General features: G+C 46.5%; 1 protein-coding gene across 1 annotated transcript in view; it reads right to left on the bottom strand.

Moving 5' to 3' along the window:
* Positions 1 to 9122, bottom strand: part of WWTR1 (WW domain containing transcription regulator 1) — a 104218-nt gene extending 95096 nt beyond the window's left edge. Inside the window, exon 1 of the mRNA XM_056849780.1 lies at positions 8689 to 9122. Within this exon, the coding sequence (XP_056705758.1) occupies positions 8689 to 9113 (425 nt within the window). The 5' untranslated portion in view covers positions 9114 to 9122. The remainder of the gene's footprint in view (positions 1 to 8688) is intronic.
* Between the last annotated feature and the right edge of the window lie 6274 nt (positions 9123 to 15396).

The following is a 15396-nucleotide window of genomic DNA, read 5'->3' as shown; positions in this document are numbered from 1 at the left end:
ATAATTGTGGTTCTCAAAAAAGTACTTGGACCGCACATTCAGCAGGCCCCACATCATGTTTCGTCATTTTAGGATTATAGAACTGCCCATCAGCCACTCCCTCCTGCAGTTGAATCACGCTTCTTTTCAGAATCCATGTAGTGTTGAATAATTAAATCTCCCCCTGACCAGTGAAGCAGCAGACAGCACTCAGTCACAGGCTTTTGATACTCTCTGCTTGGTACACCCTCCATTCTCTCCAATGTAGGCCAGCAGAGACTTAAGGAAGGTGTGACCAGTAGAGACCACTCCTAAGTTTATCCACTTCTGTGAAACTGGGCTAGTTGGTTTAGTCTTTGAGGATCAAGGTGAGGCCTGCAGTCTTGTTTAAAGCAGTTTCCTTTGAAAACAAGAATCAAATCCAGGGCAAAGGTGGCACTGCCCTTTCTGTGCTTACAAGCTTGAGAATGTTTATAATTCAGTTGTCTAATTTGGCCCTTAGCATAGTGGCCGGTTATTTGCAGAAACGATGTCAGTAGATGCATCTCTTTCAGTGCAGATTCCCACCCACCCACTTACCTGCCGCAATCCCACATAAAGTGGATAATCCAAACTAAAGAGCCAAAGATGTGTTCAGGCAAATACACTGAATTCTTCCCACAATGTGCAACATTGGCCAATCTTCCAGGCAATTCCATTGCTGACCTATGAGTGGCAGTCCTCAAACAAAGAAACTTCAAGGGGAAATTATAACGGGAGATTGCTGAACTTCAGTTCATTCACAAATTCAGAGCAATGGATCCTCCCCTCAGGGCTGAATAGGGGCAAAGGATTCTTATCTCAGTACAGATGCTAATTTTCTGCCCCCAAGCATTTCCCCTATGCTCTAATCAAGCCGATTACAGTATGCACTGTACCTTTCCATCCTTTACAATCATTCTTTACAACATCCAGCCCACCTTCTCCCTGGGATAAAAAGTCTCAGATTTCCATTCCTACTCATGTCTGAGGAAGGGAGCTTTGACTCTCACATGAACACATGAAACTGCCTAATACTGAATCAGACCCTTGGTCCATCAAAGTCAGTATTGTCTACTCACACCGGCAGCGGCTCTCCAGGGTCTCAGGCTGAGGTCTTTCACATCACCTACTTGCCTAGTCCCTTTAACAGGGGATGCCGGGGACTGAACCTGGGACCGTCTAGCATGCCAAGGAGATGCTCTACCACTGAGCCACGGCCCCTCCCCACTCTCAAAAGCTTATACCCTGAAAATAGTGTTGATCTCCAAGGTGCCACACATTCCTTTGGCTCCGAACTCAGACCCCCATTCTCACTTTTGATGCAATTCCCGCAGACACACTGATAAGGAAACATGCTCACTACCATTAGATACACTTTGGCCTTCAGCAAAGCAGCTCGTGAAGAAATAACACAATATTTAGTATACACTGGTACAGCTCATACACAGGGCGACAACATCCGTTTTGAAAAAGATAGTCTGTCCAAGTTCTTCTAAGAAAAACCGTGCCGTGAGAATTTAAAAGGCAGCAGTGAAACTGGGTAGGAACAGAAAGGCCGGGTCTGCCGGCAACAATCAAGATTCTGGCTGGTCCAGACAATCAGCGGTCCTCACGTCATCAGCCCAAGATTGCACAATAGCCACCAATTACATGGGTGCACCGTTGGTGAGAATTAGGACCTTTGCAGAAGCAATGCCAAGGCATGAGACTGGTGGCAGCCAAAGAGAACTTCCCAGGCACGCACACAGGAGCCATTGTGCCTCGGAAGCACCGTGAATGTGGAGGGGGGGGGGGAGGATCTCAAATTGCAAAAGTCCTTGAAGACAAATTCTTTAGATTAATTCCCAATTCATGAAAACACAACACAGCAATACTCTCGCCAGCCATATACACTGTGGTGAAGACTGGCCTAAGTGGACATACTTTTATTTTGTCAGAATTCACAATCAAGATAACTTGCAAATCAAAGATATGGGGGGGGGGGAGAGAGAGAGAGTGAAACAACATTACTGAAACGTTAATGGCAAATTCCAGATCTTGCACCCCCTCTCTGCTTGGTCTCCACAGTTTCTGCCTTTTAAGAATTTGTAACTAGGGACATTCAGATGTTTTGCATTAAACAGATATGATTGATTGGAGCAACATGAGCAACCTGTAGGATCTCTCTTTCAAGGGCTCTGCGATAGCTATGGGTAGAAACTAACATCCAACTTGCAAGTCATACATGGTTCACAGAGTATATACATGGTTCACGGAGTATACGTGCTGCCTGAATATGATTTATTTAAAATATTTATAAGCCCATCTTTCTCTTGACCAAGCCAGGACCCAAACTGAGTAACAATAAAATAAAATGCAATAAACACATATAAGAGCACATACGTAAAACATTAAAACATAACATAAATAAAGTAAATTTAAAACCACCACTTTCAAAAACACACCAAGTACCTATTTCCAGTGGCCCAGATTCACATCACTCCAAATGTTCTGTGGAATAGTTTTGTTTTACAGCATCGCCACAAATCCAGGAGGGTGAAGGCACCGCCTTCTTCTGGGAGGCTGTTCCACTGGAATGTAGCAGCCGCTGGAAAAACTCAAGCCAGGGCTATTACAAGTATACCTTGGAGATATTGCAGGTTCGGCAATAAAGCGAATATCACAATAAAATGAATTATTTGGTTTCCCGTGCATATAAAAGTTATGTTTATATTATACTGTCGTCTATTAAGTGTGCAATAGCATTATGCCTAAAAAAAACAAAACAATGAACTGTGGTAATAATGAAAACGTTTGAAATACTGCGAGAATTACCAAAATGTGACACAGACAAGAAATGAGCACATGCTGTTGGGAAAATGGCACCAACAGACTTGCTCAAAAACACAATGTCTGTGAGATGCAATAAAGCAAAACACAATAAAACGAGGTATGCCTGAGAACAGAACCCCCAAGATGGGTCGGAGGGACAACCTATAGGCCCTGCTGGGAAGAACAAAGCTTCTGGACAGGAATACACAGGACGAAGCAGTCCTTCATGCAGGTGGGCCACAGGTCATGGACTGTGAGCAGCAGTACCTTGAATTGGATCCAGAAATGAATAAGTAGCCAGCAAAAGGTCTTTTGTTTAGGAGTAATAGGGTTTCAGTGGCTAGCTCCTGATAACGGATGGGCTATCGCATTTTGCGCCAACATATTGACAACATTCTACTCCAGAGTTCTGGGCAATCTCATTTATGATGGGAAATAATGATTGCCTGCAGTTTCTAACACCACGATCATGTGACCACAAAAGAGGGGGAAACGCTCATTTATACTGGGTGACCTTGGGCCAGTCTTTTCTCTCAGCCTAACCCACCACAAGTGGTTGTTGGAAAGATAAAAACATAGGAAGGAACAACCATGAATATTGTCCTGAGCTCCTTTAAAAGAAGGACAGGATAAAAATGCACCAAATAAATAAGTCAATCGTATATGCAGCATGCATACAGATGGTCATACTGCTTTCGCCTTTTATCAGATCAGGCCTTTGGCTCATCTAGCCCCAGTATAGCCCATTCCCTCTGGCATGGTCTCAGAAGGCTCCCAAGCAAAGATAAGGTCTTTCTTTACACCAGCTTTCTTTTTAAGTGGAGATACCAAAGGCTGAACTTGGATCTTCTACTTGCAAAGCACATAAAAAGGTAAAGGTAGTCCCCTGTGCAAGCACCGGGTCATTCCTGTCTGATGGGGTGACGTCACATCCCGACGTTTACTAGGCAGACTATGTTTACAGGGTGGTTTGCCATTGCCATCCCCAGTCACCTACACTTAACCCCCAGCAAGCTGGGTACTCATTTTACCGACCTCAGAAGAATGGAAGGCTGAGTCAACCTTGAGCCGGCTACCTGAAACTGACTCCCATCGGAATCGCACTTACGTTGTGAGCAGAGCTTTTCACTGCAGTACTGCAGCTTACCACTCTGCGCCATGGGGCTCTTTGCAAAGTACATACTCAGGTGATAAGCCATGACACTAAGTTATACCCAAACATACTTTGTAAATAGAAGTATCTTTTGTGTAGAAAACAGCCCTAGTCTGGAAAGACTAGATGGAAAGAGTCAGAAGCTCCATTTAAGTTGGGTGCAGGCAAAACAAAGCGTTAACAAGGAGTTGTGCGTGGACAGCTTCTCTAGGGAAGCAGGTAGTTGGATCCTCATATTTTGAAGCCACTGGGGTTCAGGAGGATTCCTAAACATCATTTTTCATTGCAATGGTTAGGTTTCTATCAACCATCTTTCCATGCCCACTTGAGACAGTGGCTGGCCAACATCTCCATCCCAGCCAAGCCATGGCAACATTCAGTATCCTTGTGACTCCCTGACCTAGCCTGTCAAAAATCCTCTTTCAACTGTCTGAGATCACCACAGTTCCTCCTATTCACCCTGTGTTATGTTACTTGCACCATAGTTATCTCCCATTTTTCAAAATGTAAAGGGACTCAAGACTGAAAATTTCTATTATTTGGCATGCTTAAATTGATTAGAGATACCTTGCAAACGCACACAATCTTGCTTTCTGTGCAGCAGAGGTTTAACTAACTCCTCACCATGTCTGGCATATAGCAATTCAGAATTTATAGGATAACAGTTGCATGCATCCATCACTTTACTAATCTGCTTGTGATGATCCTTCGAACATTCCTTAGGCAGTTATGCCCCCAGGCAGTAAACATACCAAGTGGGAGTAAATTCAGCTGAAATAACTGGGCTTATTTCTGAGCAATGTGTTAGGATCGGGGTGCCATTCACACTCAGTGGCTCTAATCCCTTTCCTATCTGGCCCAAATCCTATCTAGGTGCCTATCCCTCAACCCAGCATAAATATGCTCTGTATACATCCCATTGCTATATCCAATAGTAAACTGAGTGGCATCTGGTTGGATAATGAAATCAGCAAAACCAGGCCACCCACAGTCAGTGCTGGGATCTCTACCTACTCAGGTTCTTGGGTGTATACAGAAGAAAACATGACTCTGTAAATTAATCTAAAGGGGGGGAAACTTAACATCAGGCTTGATGAGGACTAAATATGCTCCAGAAGGAACAGAATGTTGAGGGCAGCTGAGCATCATTTAGAGAGAAAAAAGAGGAGTGGGGAAATCAGTCTGCTTGAGCCCCCAAGAGCTTACAGGATCTGGGAAGGAGTTTCTGGGAGTTGGGACGGGGTTTACAAATTGTTCCTCCCTCCTCCAATTTGTTGCAGGCTTCGAGCTTGCATTTACCTATTCATACATCTATGATTCTGTATCCACCTTGCTGGGGGCAAAGTGTAGATGAGTGGGGAAGGCAGTGGCAAACTACCCCGTAAACAAAGTCTGCCTAGTAAACTTCATGATGTGATGTCACCCCATGGGTCAGTAATGACCCGGTGCTTGCACAGGGGACTACCTTTACCTTTTTTACACCTGTTTCATTATTGGTCTGTACAGATCTTCAGCAGTGCAGATTTTGTCTTATTTTTAGTTCTCATTTCTCTGTCCACATTGATTTCCTAATATCCTTTCCATCTACCATACCACAGCCATCAGTGTTAACCCTCTTCTCTCCAGTATCTCTGCGCATGCACGTTTGAGAACCCAGCTTTGTTCCAGATGAGTTCATCAGGAGTGAAGGAATGTGTATGCCCGTCCATTTGCAATAACTATTACATGTGTTCTGTGTACATAATCAGGTTTCCAGACCAGAAAATACTCCATATGTTCAAAACAGCCACCTCTTACCATTTTCTTCATTTACCTAACTACATGTAAACCAACCAAGGAATGTATACGAAGACAGAAAATAATCCTAAATTTTTATCAAATTAAGAAATTAAAGGGCACACTTAATATTAGTAACTAATGGGATCTAAACATATCAAATAAATGGACAAAATATATTCTCACAAACACATAATTGTCACAGATAACTACTGACCCCTTCCAAAGTGGTTGAATTTTAATCGGTCTTTGAAAAGCACACTGTAGAAGAAACAGTTAATATGTCCCTGGCTAATCTCCCAGCCTTGCCATCACAAGCAGTTATCACTACCACCAGAACTCAAGCAAGATTGCCTCTGAGCATACATGGAGCACTGCATAGGGTCGCCAACTTCCAGGTGGTGGCTGGAGATCTCCTGCTATTACAACTGATCTCCAGGCAACAGAGATCAGTTCCCCTGGAGAAAATGGCCGCTTTGGCAATTGGACTCTATGGCATTGAAGTCCCTCCCCTCTCCAAATCCATGCCCTCCTCAGACTCCACCCCCAAAGTCTCCAGGTATTTCCCACTCCGGAGCTGGCAACCCTAGCACTGCATAGACTGAACTAGTACTATTCACATATCTGGGGACCTTAGGAAAAGGGCCTTCCATATGAGAGGATACAGTTTACAGCCACAACATAAGTGCCCCAGAACTTTTCATTTTAAGAAACTGTGCATAAATGGGACTAAAAGGGAGAACAGAACGCTTTCAGGTGAGTCAGGGCTCACTCCCAGAGCCTACTTCCTGCGCCGGGGCCGAAAGCCTCAAACATCCGAAACATCCAAAGAAACACCTCTGAGCATGTACAGACTCGCCTCTCTCCCCAGTTCGTACGAGTGAAAATCCAGCCCGCAATCATTACTTCCAGGGAGGAATTAATAGTGCTCTGCGGCTCATGCGGCACGCGCAACTGCTTTGCCCTGTAGCAAGAGGCACACACGCATGCAGCAACTGCACTGGAGAAGGCCGGGGATATCCTCGACAAAGACTAAATGCCATCCCATCAGGGGAGTTAATAGGTCATTTAAACAGGGTACCGTACTGTGAGAGAGCATGTCAATGTGGTTCTGGCCAAATAGACACTCTTCAGCATTCCTCGTTTAGCTGTGACTTGCTCAACAAGGCTAGAGACAGATGGATAAAGCCTTTTATTCAGGAATCTGTCTCTAAACTGGATAATCTGACGACTCTTTTAGCAGAGTGGATTTTAATACGACATTGGCGGTCGCCAAATTTCTTTCCCAGCCAATTAAAATTTAAAAACACTAATTTCCTTATGGGTTATTTAGATAGTTCCCTTTTGTTTGTTTTTTTGGTCTCAGTGTGACATTGTTCAGGGGCGAATTGGCCACATCAACTGTATCATCAAAGTAAAGTAAAGGCGGCTTCCGTATAGAAAATGCATCTGGTGTGAAGTGGCCCTGACCCGTCCCAAGGGTTGAGGGCATGACCTGCAGGCAGGGCCGGTGCTACTATTAGGTGAACTAGGCGGTCGCCTAGGGCGCAGACCTCAGAGGGGCGCAGAACTGGCCTGAGTGGCACAGTTTTAAACTGATTAGTTTCTTGGAAAAAATGCAACTGACAATTTATATTTTTTTAATTTTAAGATAAGTACCACAACAAGAGCCCCGTGGGGCAGAGTGGTAAGCTCTGCTCACAACCTGAGTTCGATCCCAAAAGAAGTCGTTTTTCAGGTAGCTCAAGGCTCAAGGTTGACTCAGCCTTCCATCCTTCTGAGGTCGGTGAAATGAGTACCCAGCTTGCTGGGGGTAAAGGGAAGATGACTGGGGAAGGCACTGGCAAACCACCCCGTAAACAAAGTTGGGATGTGACGTCACCCCATGGGTCAGGAATGACCCAGTGCTTGCACAGGGGACCCTTCACCCCACAACAGTGCTATGGAACATAATTATAATGTCTTATAAAAAGTTTTGTGCTTTTATTTTTCTACAAGACATCGGTTTTTAAAAACTGGTTAACAATAGGGGGGCACAAGTAGCTAGCCTTAGTTGGCGAGACCAAAAGAACTTTGCTAATGGAAGCTGCAGCCCTTAGTTTGGCGCCTTAAAACTTCATTCATACAGGCTGAAGAAGCATTATATGCGAAAAGCGTTTTAAAAAATTCCGGAAGGCGTTTTCCATCTTTACCTACCTTCAATAAGGAATCAAGACACCACTTGATCTTTGGAAAATTTAGCTCCAAGATACATGCAAGTTACAATGGACTATAAATGAGATTTTACATCCTCTAGAAGTCATTTGGACTCAATTAATGAACTTCATGTCTTAAGTAGTAGAAAAGGGCAAGAGTCCAGTAGCACCTTAAAGACTAACAAAAATATTTTCTGGTAGGGTAGGAGCTTTCGTGAGCCACAGCTCACTTCTTCAGATACTCATAAGCTCATACCCTACCAGAAAATATTTTTGTGAGTCTTTAAGGTGCTACTGGACTCCTGCCCTTTTCTAGTACTGCAGACAGACTAAAGCTCCTACCCTACCAGAAAACATTGCTGTTAGTCTTTAAGGTGCTACTGGACTCTTGCCCTTTTCTACTACTGCAGACAGACTAACACGGCCACCCACTGGGAATTATCTTCATGTCTTAAGCTGATGTTCATTTTTGTTTAGGTTGTTTATAAGCTGTCGTTTGCACTTCGCTGTCATATTCCCTGTATAGGAATACACTTTTGGTATTTTTGCATATGAGTTGAGTACTGTTTCCTTTCCAACGGATTCCCGTACAGTACAGGTGATTTTTTGGGTATTAAACCTCCAGGTGGTGGCAGGAGATGGCCTGCTGTTACAACTGCTCTCCAGCCCATAGAGAGCAGCTCCCCTGGAGACTCCTGGCCGCTTTGGCCATTGGACTCTATGGCCTGGCCGCCCCTCCCCTCCCCGACTCACTTGAGGAAGTATCTCTGGCCGGCGTGGGTGAGCGCCATCTCCCAGCCGGGGGGCAGCGGCAGCTCGTCGGTCACGTCGTAGGACTGCTGGCGGAGGTGGGCGTGCTGCTGGGCGGCGGCGGGGGTGGCGGCGGCGCCGGCGCCCAGCTGCAGGGAGGCGGGCGAGGAGTGCGAGCGGACGTGGTGGGCGGCGAGGGCGGCGCTGGGCAGGCGCGGCGGGTGGCTGCCCGAGTCGGTGCTGGACTGGCGCGAGTGGGAGCCGGAGTCGGGCTCCTGGAAGAAGGACTCGGGCAGGATCTTCTTCCTCCACGAGCTGGGCTTGGGGTTCATCACCGAGTTGAAGAGGGCCTCGAGGTCCGTGTCCAGGTCTTGGGTGACATGGATGACTTGCTGGCCCGGCGGGGGAGGGACGGCAGCAGGGTTCATGTTGCCCGCCTGCAGGGCTTTCTTGCAAGGAGCCCTCGCAAAGGGCCGGCGGGGGAGCCGAAGCGGGAGGGTCGGGGGTCTCGAGCCTTCTCAGACGCCTCGGCCAACTCCCAGCCTCCCCGCCCGCCGGTCCTCCCGCAAATAGTGACTCGACAGGAGGGTCAAAAGTGGCAAGCTCTTTCCAAAGGCCCCGACCCAAGCCAGCCGCCTCTTCCCTTCCCCTCCCCAAATTTATCGAACAGGATCTCCAAGAGCGGGTGAAGCACGTCCAAGTCAGGCCCCGACGGAAAGTTATGCAATCCCCCCCCCTCGTCCCGCCCGCAACTTCAGAGACTTCTTCCAATTCCCGCTAAGAAGGCAGCTCCTTTAAAGGACGCAGGCAAAAGTTCTCCGGTCGCGGCTGTCACGGGAGGGAGAGAGGGAGGGAGGGCTCAACCGCTGCCTGGGTCCCAAAGGGGCCTGGGGCGAGACTGAGTATCCGGGTGGCTGAACGTTCTGATTCCGAACGTTGGAGGTCAGGCGAACGTTCTGAGTCCGAACGTTGGAGGTCAGGCGAACGTTCTGATTCCGAACGCTGGCGCTTCCTCGGTTCCTGCAGCCTTCGGTTCCAGGCCTGACCTCCCGCTCGGGTTGGAGCAGAGCGCGGATCAGGCTCGCAAGTGTCTTGGATCCGTCGGTCTTTCTCCAAAGGGGGCCAAATAAGCGACTGGGGGGTGTTTCTATCTTCTCCCCCCCCCTTTTTTTTTTTTTACATACCCATCCTCCGGCTCTTGAAGCGGCTGACTCCTTTCCGCGGCGGGGCGGCAGCGACTGCTCTCGGACGATCCCAAACAAAAGTGACCCAAAACTCTCCCGAGTTAGGGCGGCGCGGAAAAGTTTGGCAGCTGCATTATTCATGAGCTCAGCGTCTGGGACCAGCCCGATTACACGCTACACCCACAACGCGCCCTCCTCCCACGGCTCGGCGGAGAACCAGACCCTCCTGGGTTTTCAGCCGGGCGAGAGGAGCCTCCTGGGGGCGGGCGGAGGGAGTTTGCTTTGCTTTTCGGGAGTCTCTGGCGGAAATCGGGCAGCCTCTCTCCGCCGCTCCGAGGAATGCTCGAAGGCAGAAAACTTTGGCCGGGTCCCTGTCGCTCGACTTCAGTTCCAACTAAGGGAAATCTCAGATTTCGCTGCATCGACCAGCCTCCCTAAAGTCATAACATTTCCCGTGGTCAACCATTTATTATTATTTATTTTTTTAAATCACCGGTTCAAGGAGTCTTTCAAACGCAAAAGTTTGAAAGTCTGAGCACAGTACGCACAACATGGCTACACTGGGGGTTCTGGGGCGGTCAGAAGGCTCAATCACTATCTCCTTTCTCAGAGAAGTGCTCTCACAGTGCATTCCTAAGGAGAGTTACTCCAGTCTTAGCCCATTCATTTCAATGGGCTTAGACTGGAGTAACTCTCCTTAGGAATGCACAGTCAGGCCTGATCAATCAGTCAGCATGCAATTTTTACAGGATCTTGAAGAGGAAGAAGAGTTGGTTTTTATACGCCGACTTTCTTTCTCACTTAAGGAAGAATCAAACTGGTTTACAGTCACCTTCCCTTCCCCTCCCCACAACAGACACCCTGTGAGGCAGGTGGGGCTGAGAGTGTGTGGCTAGTCCAAGGTCACCTAGCTGGCTTCAGGTGGAGGAGTGGGGAAACAAATCCAGTTCAGGTTAGCGTCCGCAGCTCATGTGGAGGAGTGGGGAGTCAAACCCGGTTCTCCAGACCAGAGTCCACCCCTCTAAACCACCACTCTTAACCACTACACCATGCTGGCTCTCTGTGTGGGGTGGTAGCACTGCTTCAGTTAGGTATACTCCCCCCCACACACACCCCTATTGCAAGAGTGCTAATACGTTCTGTGCACAATTTGTATGGCGACAAGTTATCAGCTGGAAGTGGTTGCTGCTAAGAACATAAGAAAAGCCATGCTGGATCAGACCAGGGTCCATCAAGTCCAACAGTCTGTTCACACAGTGGCCAACCAGGTGCCTCTAGGAAGCCACAAACAAGACAACTGCAGCAGCACCATCCTGCCTGTGTTCCACAGCACCTAATATATTCAGCATGCTCCTCTGATCCTGGAGAGAATAGGTATGCATCATGACTAGTATACATTTTAACTAGCAGCCATGAATACCCCTCTCCTCCATGAACATGTCCACTCCCCTCTTAAAGCCCACCAAGCTGGCAGCCATCACCACATCCTGGGGCAGGGAGTTCCACAGTTTACCATGCGTTGTCTGAAGAAATACTTCCTTTTATCAGTTGTGAATCTCTCACCCTCCAGCTTCAGGGATTGAAGAGAGGGGCCTGTTTCAGAGTTAAACGGTGACTTTCATCTTCCTGTTTCAACTTCCACTGCTTAGATGTTTGTCTACCTTATATTCAAATCATCTCAACAGTAACTGGCAAAACAATGTTGGACCAAACCCTGGATTATCATCTGTCTATAGACAGCTGTTTGTACCCTAGGAGCAGTGGTATTTTGGCACAACTGTAATGCAACCCTGTTAAAGCTGCATCACCCCCACAGACGCACACACACTGGTACTGATTTAGGGACCCCTCTTCCAAAATCAATGTTCATAAATATAAGGAGAATGGGGAGCCAGCATGGTATAGGGGTCAAAATGTCGGACTAGGACCTGGGGAACCCAGGTTCGAATCACCACGCATGCCATGGAAGCTTGCTGGATGACCTTGGGCTAGTCACACACACTCAGCCCTGACCCTGGCTAGCATTTAGAAGGGAGATCTCCAAGATATACCAGGGGCATGACACAGAGGCAGGCCATGGTAAACCACCTCTGAATGTCTCTTGCCTTGAAAACCCTTCTGGGGTCTCCGTAAGTCAGCTCTGACTCAGCGACAATAAATAAATAAGGAGAATGAGGGGATTTCTGTGTTCAGTTCCCTGTCCATCCATGCACATAATGGGAATTACAACTATTTTGGTTATATTTTTAGACATGATTCAGTGGAGAGAAGAAACGGGATCTTGGAGGGATGTGAGATCTTGTAGTTCATCAAAGGAGGCGTAGAAGTTCTGACTAGCAGGCATGAGATGGACAGACTGGGAAAGGAAGATCTAGGCTGAAGGGTGTGTGTGTGACAGCACTTTGCACTTAAAATGTAGCACACGGACCCTTTGCCTGTCTATTTCCCTCTTTGCCCTGAAAATATTTCCCGTTCCCAAATTTGCTAGTGATGGTTGAAGTTAAATGACTCATTGGTGAGTAAAAGCTAGTTTGTCTCTTTTGGTGAGGACGAGGCATTTGGCATACAATCTAGATGTGTAGTGGGTACCTCCGGTTGTTTATAAGATTCTCTGTGAACCTGTTAAAATATACCAAATTAACGGAATTCCTACATGGAAAAGATATGGAAGAATTTAAAAAAACTTGGGCAAAGGCCTTCACATATTGGGATAAACTGGCAAAAATGGATTTTACTATTTTAATTAGTGAGTTATAGAAACTAGTTTTAATACTTGTATATTTTACTGTTAATAGATATTTTTAAAACTGTTTAGACACTTCTTCAGAAGTCAGGTGATGGGTCACTTTTTAAGGTGGGTGGAGGGTTGAAGGGGTATCTTTTTGAACTTTATAATTTGTAACCATGAATGTATTAATAAGTATATATAGATACTCTTTTGTATTTCCTTTTTTTAATTTTCTTTTTATTATTATTGTATTTGTTTGTTTTGTTTTATGTTATAAAAATAAAAAAATATTAAAAAATATATTTATACGTCACCTTTTCTCTTGGCTTACTGTAATATGGCTTACAGTAGTACTTTAAAACGTCATATGTTAAAACCAAAATAAAATAAACCCTAAATACCACCCCCCCTTGCCTGACGACAATCTCCAGTCCCAGGCGGGGTTTCTCCATCTTACTCTTAAGGACCCGGCCCCCAACCCCTGGCTGAATCTGTTAGCGGAAAAACTAAAAGTACTGGGACTCCCAATCTCTGCTCCCTCTGACAACCCGGTTCCATCTCATTTAGTGGCAATCTTGAAAAGATTGAAGGAGTTAGATTGGGCCAGTACGGTTGGGAGGGCCAGACGTACTTGCTCCGGTCTGGTCTTGGGACTCCCCCCACCAGAGAAGCTTCCAGAGTTCCACTTTACGGTTTCAATCTTCTCACATTGTCGGGCTCTCCTTTTAGCTCGTTTAAATGCCTTTCCATCCATGGTCATGTTGGGCAGATATACCGGGATACCTTTTCCAGACCGTCTCTGCCCATGTAACATGGGCGAAATTGAAACATTGGACCATCTGATGCTCCGCTGTCCTCGCTGGTCTCACGATAGAAATGCTCTTATTGCTCCAATCCTCACCAGCTTGAACCTCCCTCTACATGCCTGGGTGTTGCCTTTTTTGCTTGGCGACTCAACTAATGGTGCAGCCACATCGAATGTTGCCTGTTTTTTGGCCAGAGTGGCTGCTCTTAAGAAGAAAAAACTCTCAACGCCTACCTCTGGCAATTTTTAGTCAGTTCGCTCCGCCCCCAGTTTATTTTAGTTAGGATTTTTACTTATTGAGCTGATGCCTAATTTTTAGCATTGTTAACTTAAGATTGTATTATTCTTATCATGTTTACTATGTATTATGCTTCCTATCCTCCGTCTTCTCCTCCCTTCCTTTCCTCCTCCCTTGGTCAAAGGCTGAGGTCATAGACCTAATAATAACTTATTATCACAATGAAAAAAAATACCCCCCCAAGATGCCTACTATTTGTAGTCCACCGAAAGCCCAGGCAAATAAGCAAGACTGGCAGTGCCTCCTAAAGACCCCCAGTGAGGGGGCTCCCCTCCCCTCTTCAAGGAGCCCATTCCACAGAGTAGGAGCCAAAATGGGGAAGGCCTGGGCTCTGGTTGATGCCTGATGGACCATCGCAGGTGGCAGCCTGAAGATCACAGTCGGCACACAGGAACACGCAGGAGACAGCCCATCTGCTATGTGGGTCTCATGAGGGGGCTTTAAAGGCACCTTGAGTTTAACTTGGCAACAAACTGGCAGCCAGTGCAGCTGTTTCAAAATGCACATAATATGCTTCCATTGGCTAACCCCTGACAATAGATGGGCTGCTGTACTCTCTGGACCAGCTTCAGCTTCTGGGTTGTCTTCAAGGGAAGCTCCATGCAAAGCATGTTACAGTAATCCAATATTAAGGTTATAGAATCATGGATCAGTGTGGCCAGATCAACTGAGTCTAAGGAGAGCTGGTGAAACGGATGCAGCTGAGAGGCCACTGCACCAACCAGCTTTTCAAATGGCAAGGCTGGGTCCAGGAGCAGCCCCAAGCTCTTAGCCCGCTCTTAAATGCTAACTCCACTCCATCTAGGCCAAGCATTACCTTGGTCTTGTCTGGATTCAACTTCAACCACCTGACCACAACCTCAAAGCAACCATTCAGAACCAGGACGGACACAACTGGAGATTTGGATAATGAAATACAGTGTAGATGGTCATCTGCATATTGATGATACCAAAACCACTATTTGGTCTTATTCAGTTGCTCACTGTGATACCCCACAGGACAAATCTCATTGGGCGGTCCTGGTGAAACATTTGTGGTGTCCAAAGAGAGAAACTACCAAAAGACAACATGAGAGGAATAGAAGTGGGTAGCCCTTGCTGACATTCTTTGCAGAATCCATCCTCTCATGGGTATAAGAGGAGATCCTAACTAGATATTGAGCTCTTTCTCCCCTTCTTCCCCTAACACATGAAGCTGCCTTATACTGAATCAGACCCTTGGTCCATCAAAGTCAGTATTGCCTACTCAGACTGGCAGTGGCTCGCCAGGGTCTCAGGTAGAGAGGTCTTTCACATCACCTACTTGCCTAGTCCCTTTAACTGGAGATGCTGAGGATTGAACCTGGGACCTTCTGCCCACCAAGCAGATGCACTACCACTGAGCAATGGCCCTCCCCACAATGTACACTGGAATGCAAAATAAAACAGAAGTCCAGTGGCACCTTAAAAACTAACGTTTATTCTAGCATAAGCTTTCATAAGTCACAACTCACTTCTTCAGATGCTTTGAAAAGGATATCATTTTCCACATTTTTGTACGGAAAATTATAGAAGGGGAAGGGGTAAAAGGGAGTTGAAGGCAGAGAGACAATTGGTGTGAATTAAGTCTTAAATCTTCCAGGTATGATTCTCTATGTAAGGGACTGGAACTAGTTCGACTGTTACACATAATGAAAGTGGTCTGGGGTTCCAGCTT

The sequence above is a fragment of the Euleptes europaea genome, chromosome 5, assembly GCF_029931775.1.
Source record: "Euleptes europaea isolate rEulEur1 chromosome 5, rEulEur1.hap1, whole genome shotgun sequence".
Taxonomy (NCBI): Eukaryota; Metazoa; Chordata; class Lepidosauria; order Squamata; family Sphaerodactylidae; genus Euleptes; species Euleptes europaea.
The sequence above is the reverse complement of the archived record's forward strand: the minus strand, read 5'-3'. Positions and strand labels throughout refer to the sequence as shown.